Source organism: Ischnura elegans, chromosome 3 (assembly GCF_921293095.1).
Source record: "Ischnura elegans chromosome 3, ioIscEleg1.1, whole genome shotgun sequence".
NCBI lineage: Eukaryota > Metazoa > Arthropoda > Insecta > Odonata > Coenagrionidae > Ischnura > Ischnura elegans.
Genome location: NC_060248.1, coordinates 20,518,400 through 20,536,250, shown reverse-complemented (window position 1 = coordinate 20,536,250; position 17,851 = coordinate 20,518,400). Strand labels below are relative to the sequence as shown.

Here is a 17,851-nt window from a genome sequence, read left to right as displayed (position 1 = left end):
TGGGACCTTTTTTTATTTCGGCGAAGAAGAAAGCTTCAACCGGGGGGAGGCAAGTGCTGAATGGAGGGGGATACCGGATCTTGGGAAATGCGCTAATGTAACTATCCCGCGGCACTCTGCTTCTCCCTATCGCATTTCAATCTCCTGGGTAAGATTCAAACTATGTGTCTGTTGTTATTAGCCATAAATAACACGTTGTAAACACTTCGTCTCATTTTTATCAAACGATGAATGCGGGAAAATTATTCGACAGGATCGGGATCTTCAAACGATAAATGCGGGAAAACGATACTTCGGGGAACGATAGATGCGGGAAAAAATTACATTGTCTTTATGGAACTTAATTTGGGACCAGGAGCGGCGAAGGATGAATGCGGGAAAACGATGAATGCGGGAACGATAAATCGGGGTTCCACTGTATTGCATTTGATTTTCAATAATTTACGCTTCTATAAGAATTACTAACATTTTGCTAAGAATTGTGGAATTTTAAACGGATTTATAGCATTAATAACGACAAAGTTAGTGAACATAAGGTACTAAGATCGACATCATGTGAACATAAGGGACTAAGAGGATGATCGTAAATGTGTGGGAGGGTCAGGCTTAATTGCTGAGGAGTGGCCCTAAGAACTCTCTAAGCTGGGTCTCAGACCAGGCCTGAATGCATCCGACAATTGCTACCTCAGCAGTCACTATCATTCCCTCACGTCGGCTAGAGCTAATGTTAGGTCGTTTCCCTTGAAAAATCCCAGACGGCTATACCTGACTGTATGTCTTCTGCATATGAAAATGCCTGTCGGCTCCACCCAACGTTTGGTGCAAAAGGGGTAAATGCTATAAAGTGGAAAAAAAGTCAAGAATTGAGAACAAAATTGGTGACATAATAATGGAACAGGCTGAGACTCAGAATTTGTCCTGCAAAAAAACTAGTAGAATCACATAATTTCCAATTTTATTGATCTTAATCTCTTGCTTTTAACTAGTAATTATGCAAGCCTAAGTATTCATTTTCACTTAGGTATTTTTGATTTTTAATATCAGTCAGTATTACATTCAATATATGATTTTAATTTATCCTGGTGAATATTTCTGACAAATATTTGTCGGGTTTGCAGCCAGGTTAATGCTTTTATACAAGCTGACATTTCGGGAGACGACTTGTCTCCCATCCTCAAGGCTGTGTTACTTTATGGAAGTCGGAAGTTACTTTTTTTTTTACTTAAACGTCGGCTTGTATAAAAGCATTAACCTGGCTGCAAACTCGAGAAATATTTGTCAGAAATATTACATTTTACTAACATTATCATACTGAGGTTGATCAAATCATTCAAAAACAGATTTGTTTCCAATGAATTGAAAGTTATGCATAAAAAATTCTGGCAAACTAATATGGAAACAAGCAGTCACATTTCTGTAGCAAAATTCTGCCAAATTAGTATAAAAAATTTGACCACAAATATTGAATTTTTGAATTCTTTTAACTTGGCAAGATCTTATGGTGAATACAGGTAAAAATACAGCTTTTGTAATACAGAAGAAAGCCTGCTATTATATATTTGGATTATAAAAAAAATCTCTTTAAAGTGAGTGATTGACTATGCACCATAAAAATCCATTTATTTAACAATGATAAGAAACTAGATATTGCAAGGCTAAGAAGTACCTGTGTCAGTATTAGTAGGCAATTACAATATCCTATTATTCTTTTTAGAGCAATGCACTTCTAATTAAGTTGAACATATATATGGATTGGTGTTTTTTATTTATGTTTTGTCGAATGTCCTTTCTTTTAATACATCAGAGCCTTCTCCATGCCTTCAGAATACAAGTTTAATATTGTTTAACGAGTAATTTTTTATTTTTAAGGAAAAGGAGTTGTTGCTAATGTTGTGAGAATCATATTTCAGAATTCATCCACAATTATTTAGGGCTGTAGGGTTTTATGATTTCATTATTTACAGGTTTGGGGGGGGCCCTGCCTGCAATAGACTTTATGAATGTTCCACTTGCCAAGCAGAACAGGAAGCCCTGCAATGTCGAATTGAGCAAGAATTAGAGGAGTTTTTGCAGCTTAAGAAGGACTTTCAAGTGAGTAAATTCTGAATGAATTACTTGTATCAGTGAACACTGTGACTGTGACATCATTTCACAATTTGCTCATTTAATGCCTTGGGATATTTCTGCAATTCTTTCATTTAGGCTGAAGAGTCACCAACATTAATATATGCAATAGCTATGAGCTGGTTTCGGCAGTGGCATGGCTTTGTGAAGGGCAAGGAACCTGAACCTCCGGGTGCAATTGATAATACATCCATAATAACCACTAAGAATGGTGTTCAAGTTCTTAAATTAGGTGAGAACATTTTCTTTAGACGTTTAGATTTTGAGATAGAAAGTAAAATAAGAGAACTAACACTAGAGATTGGTAAATTTTGCTTTAATATAATTTTTAACCTTTTGCAATCGTAGGCTTTGGTTCTCTAAACTCTAATTGCTTACTAACAACAAAGAAATCTTTGTACCCCTCATTGCCAGTATAATCCTGTATATTTGTTTCATAATAGAATAAAAAGCTTGTGATAGACATTTTATAAAAAAGCTGTGATATTTAAGTTTTACGTGTTATTAACAATAACCCAAAGCTGAGTGCAGTCATGCTTAAATTATCGAGCTTTTGACAATCTAACATCAACCTTATATTTGCGGACACATGGTGATATTTTTTCTCCTCTTCATTCCTGTCCTTCGAACCTCTTCTTTTGAATCATTTTGATTTGTTATCACTGTGACATTTTATTTAGGTTCCCTTGCACCATGAGCTGTTTTTACCAGTTTGATGATCCCTGTTTGAAGTTTGGAAGAGTCCACTAGAGTTTGAAGTCCCTGGCAGAAAAAAAATACTGTCTAGTAGTACTAACTTGGTGCTAAATGGGCAATAACTCTCTACTGTTCACTTTGTAAGGGAGAGCAACAACAAATCACTGCGATCTAGGAGAGAGACACCTTTCTTCCCTGCTGGTCGAAAAGGGAATAGGGTGGTTACCTAAAAATTTTTTATTGCCTAAATCGAAAGATTATTACTCCTGGAGTACGTATTTCACGCTTTTAGATTGTTAAATGACGATATCTATTTTTTGCAATCAAATGAAAATGAAAATTTTCAAGCGCGCGAAAACGCGACGGGTAAGTATGAATGCCGGGAAAAACTCCGTGTGACGTCGTTCTGGTTCCCGCTGCCGCAACTGAGACGACCTTGAGGCGAGGTTCTGAGCTCTGATACGACACAGGATGCTAGCGGGTAGCAGAGTACCATGCTAGCCGGTAGCGCTTGGCTTTATTAAGGATTATTATTACCTTATCAAACGAAGAAAACTTTCCGAACTTAGCCAGTTTTAATAGGTGATTATTAAGAGATGTTTCCCTAAGCTCCTCATGCATGCATTGGTAACCTCAGACGATGTAAAACTCCTATCTACTCGTATGGAAACTAGGTCCCTGTGACGTCAAGTGGAGTGGCATGGCATGGGCGCCAATCTGGCCTTTTTCAAATGAGGATAAAATTGACCCTTGCCATTCGTCTAAACCGGTATTTCTAAAACAAAATAATTTGTATATGATGAATACACTAATGGTGGGTAACGAATCGCAATCAATACCTTTCGTTTTCTTTGATGAAGGAAACTACCCTATGGAAACTCATTGAGGAAGGAGTACTAATGAGCTATGGGACTTTTCTAATAGGGAGGAGATGTGTCATATCTCTGTTTTTGCATATCCATGGGTTCAACAAAATTATTAGGTGTTATCCTCACTGACAACCTTGACTGGTCATCACATATTGATTATATAATGAATAAACTATCCACTGGCATATTTATTATAAGAAAGCTGGCTGAAGTAACTACCATTGATACTCTGAAGATGATATATTATGCCAAAATATATCCTCACCTAACTTATGGCATCATCTTTTGGGGTAATGCTAGCTGCTGCCACAAAGTTTTCTCTATGCAGAAACGTGCAGTGAAAGCCATGGCCAGAGTTTCTATGCGAGCACCTGGCTTACCTCTTTACAATGATCTGAAAATACTAACATTCCCATCACTGTACATACTCAACTGTGCCTCTTTTGTTAAGAATAACCCTGAATACTTTCCAAAAAATAGTTCTCTCCATAATCACGCTACCAGAACCACCAATGACATTCACCTCAAAGACTACCATAGCACTTTCTGCCAAAAAGGACCCCTTTTCTCCCTATCAAAAATATACAACAGGCTACCGTATGATATTAAATGTCTTCCACCTACACCATTCAAGAATGCTTTGAAGAAATATTTAATGGAAAATAACTATTATAGCCTGAAGGATTTTATGTTGAGCTTGGAGTAATCTTTGCCCATCAACCACTAAAATTGTAACTTTTTTTCTTTTATCTGTAAAAATTGTAAATGTTATATCACTTCATTTATTTGTAACTATTACTTTAATTATTTACTTTATTTTGACGACTTCCAATGTCACCGGAACATGTGATCTCTAGGAACAATAAAAAATTATTATTATTATTATAATTATTATTAGAGTACATCAGAATAGAGATGAAAACCACAATCAGTAGATGATTTTTTTGTAACAGTAAATAACTTTTTTACTGTTATTTTAACTATAATTTTCCATAACATAACAGTAAAACATACATATTACAAATTCTATGGGACTTGGGAGAGGGTGAGTGCTTCATAAGAGGTTATACAGAGGGTGATTGTGTTGCATGCGTCTGGTCGACAGCCTCCAATGCCTTGTGTATTGGGAGATCTTAACCTTTGTTAAATATTTGGATAGGGGTTGGAGGTTTTCTTTGGTTGGTATGATTTTCATTTCTTTTAACCGCTGGAATTCAAGTATATATATATACCCCATACAGAAATTCCCTCTTTTGCCTCTAAAATAGTCATAATATGTACATTCATTCTGATATTTCCATGCATACCTTTGGTCCACCGAGTCTAACTCGGGAAGCTCACTCATGATTGGGCATAGGGCATTCCTTTGCATTAGGTTGTCTTAAGGCTACCAAATTATTTCACTGACTAAGCTGGCATCTTTGGATTAGTACTATCAGACTCTAAATAATTATTGTATGAAATAATTTTGTGGGATAAAGACTGAATAAATACCTGATAACACCCTGTTAGCCCCCTACTAGATTCACTCTCCACAATCGTCTGGAAGATGCTGAATTAGAAGGCATTGTAGTCTATTCTGTCGTTCCTTCTTCTGTTAAAGTGCACCCATAATAGCAACGCCCAATTAGATGTGTGGAAACGAGGCTGAGGGACACATTAATGATTAACTCTAAGGATAATGTGGAAATTGGAAATGAAATTCCTTATAAATACATGGTAATGTAATTTCTTAGTGAATAATTTTGCTATAAAGAGGTTATTTTCGCATTACGAGGAGTTTTCGTAAAATAGAGGATTATTACAGGTGGATTTTCTCCATTCATTGTTAATGGGATAGATTTGGGAATGTGGCTATGATTTTATGGCAAGGTTTTCATAAATTTTTAGTGTGTGTAGGTTTATTATACAGGGATAGTTACTGTTATAATATTTGGAATTCCCTCAGCAATCTTGGCTAGGAGAGATGTCTGAATGTTTTGATTCTTGTTTTGCAAAAGGGACATAGGAGGTAGGGAAGAAAGGCTGTCGAATAGTCACTTCTCTGGATTTGCAAAAGTCATGAGTGTTTTAGAGTTAGTGCTTTGTTCAGATGCGATTTACCATTATTGTTATTACCATTGCTAGAATGTTTGCAGCCCTGAAAATCATAATAAAGTGATTAAACTGCATCAGTTTAATTTAATGGAAAAGTTATTATTGTGAAGTGAAATGTCCTACTTGCCTTAGATATTCCTTTATGAATAGCTTGTGTGTTTACATATATCATTTAGGATAAAGCTTATTTAGTTAAGTGTATCAATGTATTTTTAACGAATAGAAAAAGTAGATTCAGATAGAAGTCTTTAACATCTAATTTTTGCTGACAAAAAATGGAATGAAGCATGAATGCAGCAGACCTGTGCTTGGGAAGAAATGCCTTTTAAAGCCACTTCATTCTTGGGCCCTTATCCCTTTGGGTGCACAGGAATGGTATTTCTTCAACTGCTGAGTGGAGGCACCCCCTCATTAAAGTCCCTTTGCAGGTCTAGACTACTTGTTGACAAACATGAAAGAAAGCACCTTCCTCTATGTTCAGTGTGTTTGCTGTTACTGATTGTAGGGCCATGGTTTGGTGGTGAGCTCTAAAAAGTTTTTCCTTCCTGGTGGTAACTTTTTTTCTGTTCAGAACCATCATTTTGGATGTTGTGTAGCATTTTTTGGTCTTGTAATCTGCTTCTGTTTTTTTATGTGATATGATACCTATATGTATAGGCTTTCACCAATGATGATGAGACACACCATACACATTTAGAGTAGGTAACCTGTGATGATGCATTCTCTTCACATGCTGAGAAAGAGTTTATATTATCTTTTCTTCTTTTCAGTTTCAGATTATGCGCAGTTGTCTGAAGAACAGTGGCGCTTCTTTCACAGAATATATGGTGGAGGGCCTGAGGTGATGGTTCGACAGGGTGGCCTGATTGGTAGAAGCGTGCCTCCAATTGTAGGTACTCCAGGAGCTGCTAAATTCAATGGAAATAACAGCTTCATCCCGGCAGCATCATCCTTGTCAGACACAAGTTCAGGGATTGTCATCACAGGAAGTTTCACTGGAAGCCTTGATTCTGCATCCTCATTAAAGCAAACTCATACCAATAAAGCTCACAGTACAGAAAACATTCATCATCACTCTCAACCAATTGTAAGTACCAGTAGTTCCGTATTTCTCATAGGGATTGTTCACATATTTTTTTAAATTATCTATTGTGATGTAACCTACAAAAATAAAAATGCCTGTATTTTATCTGATGTCCAATCAGTTGTCCACTTCTCAAGCTATTTGCCTCAACAAGGGTATGTCCTTAACCCTTTCACGGAGAAGTTATGTACGATGTATAGAACTGTAGTGTGTAGAAGGTACATTCTTAGGAATCTGTGGTGATCTATAGGCAAGATGACAGTTTCACCAGTCTAACATCAACTTTAACCGTAAGAACTGTGCTGCAGCTCCGGTAAAACTGTTGTCACACCCAAACCCTATTAAATAGGTTTGTAGAAAATATCCTCAACACCTGGGTAAGCTTTCACACCTTAAGTGCTCAGGGTATTGGATGATGTTCACTTCTCACTAGTTGAATGTGTAAACATCTGCAAATCATAGTTAAACCTAGATTTTGTAGTTACTCATATTTTCTTATTTACAGATGCCAATACCACGTCCTCAGTCATTAGTGACGGCAGTGGGTGCGTGCAATTTCCAGAATGCAGTTGGTCTTCCAGGACGTAGCCTAAGCCTGAGTTCGGAAGGAGACAGTAATGTCTTGAATGCTGCCAAGAAGGTGCGGAGGAAAAGGCGAGACTCGAGTTCGGGTGGTTTTGGAGAGGTGTTGGAGATGACACAAAGCCAAAGTACAAGCAGTTGGAGTCCCTCGTATTCAGTGACAAGTGAGGAGGGGAAGGCAGGAGTAGATGCGATGAAAGGGGAGGGGCCAGAGGGAAAGGTAGATGCTGGAGAGGTGGCTGATGGGGGGGCAGCAGCAAGGCAGGCTGGAGTGAGCCATGATGTCGATGGCCATGCAGCTGAGCCCATGATTGTGAACTAAGGAATGAATGAATTTGCAATGTTTACATCTGTTTTCCATAGTGTGTTGAGTGAAATTTTGGAAGTTCTTGTTGTCAATTTCTACACATTGCAGTCTCTGTTGAGTGTTTCATTTCCCAGTGGTCTACCACTAGCCTTAACTGCACTGCTGTTGTTTCTGTTAGTGTAGGTTGACGTTTTGTTTTTATTTAATGTATATATAAAAGTGCATTGGTGATAAAGTGTATGTGTGTGTGTGTGTATATGTATGCTTGCCAATTTGGGTTTAAAAAATGTCATTATTACCTGACGATACATTACTCATTTCATTATCATTGTATGGTAATCAAAGTTATTAGATAACAGTTCATTTTAGGATTGCATTCCATTAAATTACTGTTGGTTCATGCATATGTGGTAATATGTAAATGGTTTGGTGAATTATATTACAGGCTTGACGTAAAAAATTGTAACAGGTTAAGAATTTTCATCAATGTTATTGTTGTTTAACATTATTTGAATGTTTTGTTAAGTTTCTTGCATAGTTTTTATTTAATTTTTTTACATTTACAGCTTTTGGGATTGTCTGTTACATAAAAAAGAAAAATACAATTATTCATCTGTCATTAAATACTTAGACGTTTAATGAACATTTAAAAGCAGCAACTCAACTCACTATGTTTAGTGAAAGACTTTGGACTGAGAGGGACAAATGGGGATTTAATTGCAGGTTTTAATAGCCAAATGGAAATCCAAAGGAGCATTTTTCTGAGATTTAATGCGTACTGCATTATGTGATGAGAAATAATGAATGCCCAAAGCAGTCAATGTTTTGTGATATTTGCCAAAATACTTCAGTATTGACTTCCTTACAATGTACAAGCAAATGTTATCTAAGTGCCCAACTTTTATTATAAACTTGACCAAATAACTAAGTGGTAGCGGACAATACAAGATTGAATGTGACATGCAGATCATTAAATGTGAAGTAATGTACATTTAATATCTATGTGATACCTTCTTAAATTTGTCTTGCCTACAATCTTGGATTTTTCGAATACTTTGAAGGAATAAACACAAATACAAAATGGTGAATTTTTATTTCTCAAATACATGATGTTAAAATTAAACACGATATAAAGCAAAATGTTGGCTTACTTAACATTAAATATTCAAATGTACTATGAAAAAATCACTTTGGCTTGCAAAAACTTCCTCCCCCTCGTGCTTTCTTTGCTGAGCCCTTCTTTTCATCCACCTGCGAAGAAGTACACAGTAAAGGTTAAGTAAATGGGGTTCCCTTAGAGGCATTTGACTACAAGGATATAAACATACTTCAACATTGTTAGCATCAAAAGTGACATCACATAAGAATTGGAAAATACTCCATGAGTACTTACCTTCCTCTTATTCTGAGGAGTACTACCAGCAGGAGGAGCAATGGTTTTAAAAAAGGTGTCCAATCTACCTTGAGTACCACTTCCTTTAGCTTTTAAGAGCTTTTTTGCTCCATTGCGCACACGGTCTTCGCTGAATCCTTTGGAACCACACAGGTATTTGACGAGACCTTCTTCATCTGGGCTTTCCCACTTCAGCTGCAATATTATGGAGGACAGTATGAGCAACAATATTTTTTGGCCGTTGTTATTTTTCTAAAAAGATCATTGACAATCAATCACCTCAATGCTATCTGCATTGGTCACTTCTGGTTTCTGGAATAATGATCTTGCTTGCTGATAAATCCAGTCTGATGGAGGGGGATACTTGGTTTTATCAATTTTTTCAAGCACAGTTTCCAAATTTCGATGAGTGCGAATCAATTCAATAGCTCGCTTGGGTCCTATTCCCCTAATGCTGTCACAGTAATCACACCCCAGAAGTATGCAAAGATCGATGAACTGAAAAACAAGCACACAAGATCCATCCACATCAAAGAAAGAAATCATATTTCCAAACAGCTGAAGGTGAAGCAAGTAGTGAACAACTAGGCAGTCTGAAGTGACCTGGTGATAAATAAATCTTACAGACTTCATGCCTTTCGATGATTTGAATTCATTCACACCTCCAGTAAAGCTCATTTTTATATCCTTATGAAAATTGTCTAGTAATCTATCCTTCAATTAAACTATTAAATAAACAAGCTTCTCAAAAGTACGTACAGGCATCCCCCGAGTTACGTATGTCACGACATACGTAAATCCGTACTTACGTAAGCGATAACCGTATTTCAAATGATTACGTTAATTTTCGAATGCGAGCGCGAAGAAGTAGATATTCGCTCGTACAACCTATGGTAGAAAAAATATCGAATAGTTATAGAGTTTTTTACGTGCTAAAAATAACAAAGTGACCCATTTTTGTCATTCCTCGAAGGAAATTTCATTAATTTCTGTAGAAAAATCGCTTATAAATCCCAAGTCAGCAATCAACGTGAAAATTTGCAGTTCTAGCGATGGATGTGGTGGCGTATGTGGTTGCGCTCATTCCTGTACGATACAACTTGTTATACAGCAATCTCTGAAGCGCCAACGCAAAGGTTCGACTTACGTAAATTTCGACTTACGCATAGTCTGCCGGAACGCATCTCTTACGTAACTCAGGGGATGCCTGTAATTAACTTCAGAGCTTGGATTTCATTAAAAAAATTTTAGCCTTCAACAATGCATACAACCCATGCTCAACAGATTTTGGGAAGTTGATTTTAATTTTCACAAGAAATTCAAAGATATGGGAGAACATTTTGAATACAGTGACAAATATACTTAGCCTGGCGATCAATATTTGAGTGATACCCCAACCTTTGCCATTTTTAATTGACTTTCAGCCTCACCTACCTAACCAGGTGAACCTAAAATAGATGACACGAGGAAAACCTGAAGTCATCCATGAGCCAACAAACTAACAGCTTTTGGATATGGCCAGAGAATTTGTCTGGGGATGGGGAAAGGAACTATCCATTCTCTGATACGTCTGGACACTTCAAAAAGAGCCATTTCTTCCTGGATATTTTTTATTTAGCCTTCTCAGAACGTGAATTAAACCTAATTTCTGATGAAATTTATGAATAATATTGAAAGAGGTAGCCAGCACTATGTGAAGGAAAGCTGCCACAATTATGATTTGTGAAATAATTACGGGGAACACGAGTTTCCTGGGGCGAGGGTACCCCCACGTCCTAAACCCCTCTAGCTATTCTCTTCAACAATTGCTTGGTAAGACAGCTATTCTCTTTTGCGCCACAATATGGAATGGCTATGCCTACAGCATATTCAGTAGGCCCCACAGAAATTGACTGATTAATGATTTTTGAATTTATAGAGTAACTGATAAGAAAGATTGGGAGACCAACTGGGAGTTCTTGGTTCAAATCTTGGGCATGTCTAAGAATTTCCATATTAAATCTTTTCCTTGGTGTTTTTAGCTTGGCAATGGAGCATGAGGTAGCAGTGGTGCCAACTCCATGGGGCCTGAGGGGGCCCGAGCTCCCTCAAAAATTCGTTACGGGTGCGAGGAAAAAATGTGTCAGGCTTGTCGATTTTCCCCGGAGTGTCCAGATATCGAGTTTCGAGATATCAGGGTTCTAATGTTGACCATATGACTCTTCTAAAATGCTCAAAAAAACTTAAAACTCATACTTATAAAATTACCCGGGGCAAGATCCCCGGTTTGGACCCCCCCAATATTTTTTGTAAGTCGACATCCCTGTGAGGTAGTAAATTAAATCAATTGTGAAGAAATATGTAACTTTATCGACCAAGTCGATTTTTTTGATGACACTTGTTATTTCATAACATTTCCTTGAAAAGATATTGTAAACCAGAAAAAAAAATTTCATGCTTCATATATTCTTCACTACAAGTTTTAAGTATATACAAGGTGCAACAAGATTAGTGCCAAATATCACCATCAAATTTTCTCCACAGGGAAAATTGTTAGGTGATGCAGGGATAAGGAGGAAGAGAACAATGCTCATGGTTAGATAGCGGTACCTCCACAGTATAAGTACTCAAAAATTGCCCTCTGGATCAACCCCTCTCATCTAGGAACCCAACAGTACGAATGCGCTCAGCTGTGAAAAGCTGGAGCAATGCTCACCTCCGAAGCTTGGAGGCAAGCATTTGTGCTCCAGCTTCTGTCAGCTGAGCGCATTCATATTCTTGGGCTCCTAGATGAGGGAGGGAGTTTGTGGGCGATTTTTGAGCGCTTTTGCAGTGGAAGTATCGATAGAAGAAATACAGTCCTATGCTGCACTGAAGAAAGAAACTTGAGAAAGGGGATTATTTTTATAGTATTCTACCGATTAAGGTAGATTTCCATGGAGTCCTAAAGAAGTTATATGCGAGCCTCCCTTTCCTTCCAGCACTGCCGTCTTCAATTCTCTCTAAGGCCTACTCCCTTTCAATCTATCTAATAATCCTATTCTCTTCCTTCTCCTCCCTCGTTTACCAAATATTCTACACTCTAACACAGTTTTCAACATCCTCTCCCCACTAAGTACTCCCAGCATCCATACCTTGTCTCCTCCTTTTCTCACCTAAAAGTTGCCTCTCCTCACCCACCATGTCCAGCACTTCGTCGTTCTTCCTCCTCTCTGTCCATTTCACCTTCTCCATACCCAAATCCTGAATGCCTCCAATCATCTCTCGTCCTCCTTCCTTAAGTGTCCATGTATCAGCACCATAGAGAGCTGCACTCTAGATCAAACTCTTCACTAACCTTTTCTTTAAACTCTTACATAACGATCCTCTCCGAAGCTCCTTCTCATTCATGAACGCCTCCTTTGCTAATGCAATTTGTTTCCCGATGTCCTTACTACTGTATCCTTTTTCCTCTTATGTGCTGCTTAAATAGTTGAATTGCTCAACTTCCTCAAATTTTTCCCTACCTACTTATATCTTGAGTCTCAAACAGGGATGGGCGGATCCAGGATTTTAATCGGATCCGGATTCTTGATTTTCGGAGCAGGATCTTTCGGATTGGATCCAAATGCATTTTCAAATTCCTGTTGCTGAGATTTCCCCGGTGATTGTTCAATCTCTTGGGTAGAGTCACACTATGTGCCACTCATATTTTGTTATTTTTATTTTCCACGGCTGAAATTCTCCTACGACCTCTGCAAGAGCTTTCAAACAAAACGGTTCATGAGTAGGACAAGAATCGCATGCAACGGCGCATTCGAAGATAGAATCGGAACTCTTTCCACCATTATTCATTGCATTCACTGAAGCTATTATTTAAAATTTCGGATCCAGATCCGATGTCTTCCGCGACTTTGGATCTGATGTACCCAATGAAGGGTGATATCCACGGATATTTGGATCCGAGGTATCCGATCTGACCATCCCAAGTCTCAAATTCCTCGCTCACTATGCTTTACAAAACCACACTACCTTGATCTTCTTATGATTAATCCTCATCCCACATTCCTCGCACCGCTCGTGTAACGCATCCACTAGAGCCTGCAGTCCCCTTGCTGACTGGCTAATGAGCGCCTGATCATCTGCGAACCTTACTGATTCAAACAAGATTCCTCCCACTTTCACTCCAGCTTCCAACTCGCCCAATGCTTCTCTTACCATATCCTCAGCCTATATGTAAAACAGCAGTGACTATTAAGGAAAACCTCTTCTCACCTGTCTCATTCCTCCCACTTTCACTCCAGTTTCCAACAGCTGTCTCTGACACTCTTTCTAAAAAGACTTCTTTTGAAAGAAAAAGGTTTTGAAAAAACTTTTTATTTGATACAGGTAAGTTTTGTACAATTTTGTACACATGTACTCAGGCACCCTAGATGCCAGTGACAGGTTTGATAATTTGACATAAATGTCATTTCATCCCCTGGTTCCACCTGAATGTAAGCTATACACTGTAAGCTACTGTAATTCTGCTCATCACAATCACAACGCTTGCCTAATGCATCTACTAAAGGCCATAACTGACTGGCTAATCAAAGCCTGATCATCCGCAAACCTCAATGATTTAAACATCATTCCACCCACTTTTCCTCCAGTTTCATCTCATGCTTCTTCTACCATCTCCTCAGCATGCACCTTGAAAATCAGCAGCAATACATGACACCCTTGCCTCACTCCTCGACCAATGCTTGCCCACCCAGATTCTCCATCCGCTACCCTCACTTGTGCAGTCTGGGCCATATACAAATTAAGAATCAGTCGCTTATCCCTCCAATCTACACCTATTCTCTTGATAATATCCAATAACTTTACCCAGTTCACCCTATCAAATGCTTTTTCAAAATCCACCAAACAGGCATACATGTCCTGGTCGTATTCTAGGCTCCTCTACACTAGGGACCTCATTATCGCTATTGCATCACTAGTTGACTTCCCTTTTCTAAAACCAAACTGATCTTTGCCCAAGTACTCATTTGCCCTTGCCTCCATTAATCTTTTCAATATCCTAAGTACCACTTTTGCCGCATGCGATATTAGGCTAATAGTCCCATAATCTCCGCATTCAACAGCTTTCTTCTTTTTCGGAAGCGGAATTAAAACAATCTTCACAAAATCCTTTGGCCAACATACCTCCTCATAGATCCTGCATACTAGCTCAAAAAACCTTTTCCTACTATCCCTCCCTAGATTCTTCAGCAGCTCACATGGGATACTGTCCACTCCCACTGCTTTCCTAGCCTTCATATCACAAAGTGCTTTCTCTATTTCCGAATCTAATATCCCTGGCTCAAGATTATCCTTCTCCACTGCACTTTCCTCCTCTAGAGTCAATCTCTCTGGTCTGTTCATTCCGTCATACAGGTCCTCCACGTCTTCCTTCCATCTACTCTGTACCTCTTCTCGCTCGCTTAGCATCCTTCCATCTTTAGCCTCAATTCTAGGCATGGTTTGCCCTCTTTTGCTGCCTGATAGTGATTAACTTTGACGTAATACCTGCCTCCTCCTCCATCCTTTTGGAACTTCTCCATTTCCTCACACAGCCTTTTCTGCCAAGCTTCCCTTGCCCTCTTAGTGTCACGCCGTAATCAATTATTTAGTTCCCTATACATTCTTTTGCCCTCCTCTGTGTCCAAGTTCTTACACTTCCTTCTCTCTTCCATTTCATTTACCATTGCCTATGTAACCCAAGGCTCCTTTATCCTTCTGCTGTCAACGTAGCCAAATGACTTCTCCACTGCTTTGAATATTACCATTTTAATATTATCCCACCCTTCCTCTAGTCTGTGTACTTCCAATCTCCCGTCTGCTAATGTCCACTAGCTCCTGATATCCTCTCCTCATTGTCCCCTTCAGCAGTCTTTTAAAAATCTCACGTTGTATTTCATGACCACTAGGTTGTGGTCTGAATCCGCATATGCTGCAGGGAAGCTGCGCGAGTTTTTCACACTATCCCTAAACCTCTGTCTTACCACAATGTAGTCTATCTGATATCTCCCTATATCCTCTGGACTTTTCCATCTGTTCACTGTTCATCTACTTCTTCCTCCCTATGATTACTAGCGGGCATATAAACTTTAACCACCATGAGGTAGGTGGGTTGCGCCTCGGTTTCTACCACCAGAATCCTATCGCTTACCTGGTCTATACCGACCACAAGCTTATCCATCTTCCCGTTTAATACTAAAGCTACCCCTCCTCACACGCTTTCCTCCCCACCACTATATATAACCCTAAAACCATCACTCCAATAGTCCCCCCCATCCTTCCACCTCACTTCACATAATCCTAAGATATCTATTCTCCCTTTTGATATTTTCTAACTTCCCCGCCCTCATTATTGTCCTCACATTCCACATCCCTGCATTTATAGCTGACTTCTTCTTCCCCATCTTCTTGGTTTTTTATTCTTCCTTCTTCATTGTAGCTGCATCTGATGATGATAAGTCTCTGCAAGGATCTTGCATGTTGACGTCCCCAAGGATCTTGCCGACCTTTCTCAAGTGAACGATACCCCCCCTTTGAGAACTTCAGATTAGATTCAGAGGCTCATTTGGTTGGTATATTCCATGTTTTCAGGGAATAGATAGTTGGTAGGGTTTCCCACTTGCATTACACAAGTGTTTTTAACTGACACCATCACGTGCAGGGGTTCAGCTAGGAATTAGGGCTGGGGGGTTTAGGTGCAACAAATACCAGGGTGTGTGGGGGTATGGAATACCCACCAGGATAAGCGGTATGAGTGATATTAATAAATATCAGAATTGTAAGATAAATGGTTGAAATTGGTGAGTTTTACAGCTTTCTGAGGGATAATTTATTAAACCTTAAACTATTCTATTAGTTATATCAATCAAATTAAGTAAAATGGATTAAACTTAAAAAATTTCCACCGCAACAAGGCTATAGTCCATGGGAAAGGGAGAAAGGGGATAGGCTGGGGTAATTCATAAAATGCTCCATGTAAACCTACTTTAACTGGTAGAATTGCAATGACCACAGCAACTTTTTAAAGACAACATGCATTAAATCATTTGCATAGCCTTCGCACAATAATAAAATGTTATTTGTAATTTTCAGCAGAATAGTTCTAAGTTTACTTCTTTATTGCTGATGTTTTGCCCTGATTGGTCGGTGAACAAAAATATTTATTCATGCAATCTCGGCAACAATACCATAAACTTTATTATGCAATGTACTTTCAATTATGAGTCAATAGATTTGAGTTGAAGTCTTACTATTCATTTATGCCATTACCAGTGTCTTCCAATGGGAATATAAGTTCGCATTAAGAAATTAACAAGCATGTTGTGACATGGCAAGTCTTTGGCAAAACATGCTGTTTGCAGGTGAAAATACAATGGATTACTCAAGAGATAGAATTAAGTCTCTAATAGAGGAAATGACTCGCATAAAAAGTCTGTTCCTTCTTCAAAAATACTGTAACATGATCAATAGATACCTCATCTTGATTTAGCTCCAGGCCTTGCAACACACGATTTAAATGGAATTCCTGGACAGGAACTTTCCTCGCTTCACTGAAAGTAAGGTGTCTTACAAGAACATTAGATCCAAAAGTTAATGCATCCATATCCTCTGTTGCGGTGGCAAAAACTTTGCCACCCTTCACTAATTCTGCACACTGAGCTTCGGCTTCACAAGGAGCCTGAAAATAAAGCAGCCATTAGTACTTGATTAAACAGGATTCCATATGCACCAACGTGAATAATAAGAAAGCTTACATCAACATATGGTATACCCATCAATGACAAAAGCTCTTTGCACTCCTGGGCATGTGTCTTGGTCACTTTGACGAGGCGACGGTTGAATTTATCCACCTGCTCTAAATCACCTGCCAATGAGACGAAATAGTAGTAAATATCATAAAATTATAGTTCCAAATTACGGGAGATTTGTGAGCAAAATATTACCAGACTCTTCAGCTTTCTCGAGAGCTTTCTGAGCTTCTTCTCTTTTTTCCTGTCTCTTCGACAATTCCCCGGACTTTAAAGAAGGAGGTTTGCCATCAAATACATACACTGGCTTGATTCCATTCTCGACCATACGTATTGTACGGTAGAAAGTTCCCATTAAATGACTACAAGAAATAAACAGATGAAGACATTGCTCAGTAAGTAATCTGGTACAAACTTGTATAATACTTTATTCAGCCTAAATATGCACTAAGTAATCGAACCTCGTAGTTTCTCCGTCTGCCGATGTTAATTGAGATCCTTCACTTCGAACGGCTATAAGAAACTGATATAAGCTCATGGACGCATCAATTGCAATTTTCCTTCCTAATGACAGAGGAATCATAAGACATAAAATATCTAAAACATTCACAACAAAGAAGAAACAACTTAAGTGAAAAATACACACCAAAGTAATTCTTGATATCGCTTTCTTTAACCGCTATTGGGGCTATATCAGCGATTAATTTGGACAACCCTAAAATACCCATTGTAATGGTAACTCAGTACGTAGAGAGAATAAATGCAGAGACGGTTGCTGATTTCTCCGGGACCTCAAAGAAACAACACACCTCCCAAACTCAGTCAATTCATCGACAATTCACAAACACAGCAGCACAATAGATCATGACAACCTAATGAAACTGCCGGGCTGCCGGGCTACTGCTTTCGGCGGGAATAAGAATGCTAGTCAAAACACACTTTCTATCATTA

At 38.6% G+C, this 17,851-nt stretch overlaps 2 protein-coding genes across 5 annotated transcripts in view; one reads left to right on the top strand and one right to left on the bottom strand.

The window, feature by feature from the left end:
- Positions 1–8,840, top strand: part of LOC124155516 (ubiquitin carboxyl-terminal hydrolase 20) — a 41,945-nt gene extending 33,105 nt beyond the window's left edge. For all 4 annotated transcript variants that reach the window (XM_046529406.1, XM_046529403.1, XM_046529402.1 and 1 more), the window contains 4 exons: positions 1,965–2,091; positions 2,203–2,356; positions 6,557–6,873; positions 7,376–8,840. In XM_046529406.1, the coding sequence (XP_046385362.1) occupies positions 1,965–2,091; positions 2,203–2,356; positions 6,557–6,873; positions 7,376–7,774 (997 nt within the window). In that variant the 3' untranslated portion in view covers positions 7,775–8,840. The remainder of the gene's footprint in view (positions 1–1,964; positions 2,092–2,202; positions 2,357–6,556; positions 6,874–7,375) is intronic.
- LOC124155518 (flap endonuclease 1) lies at positions 8,834–17,815 on the bottom strand. The gene is made up of 8 exons (XM_046529408.1): positions 17,547–17,815; positions 17,362–17,464; positions 17,096–17,262; positions 16,907–17,016; positions 16,627–16,830; positions 9,432–9,650; positions 9,153–9,347; positions 8,834–9,010 (listed from the first exon to the last, which is right to left on the bottom strand). The coding sequence occupies exons 1-8, from the start codon at positions 17,626–17,628 to the stop codon at positions 8,945–8,947; spliced, it is 1,146 nt and encodes a 381-aa protein (XP_046385364.1). The 5' UTR covers positions 17,629–17,815; the 3' UTR covers positions 8,834–8,944.
- Positions 17,816–17,851: the final 36 nt, after the last annotated feature.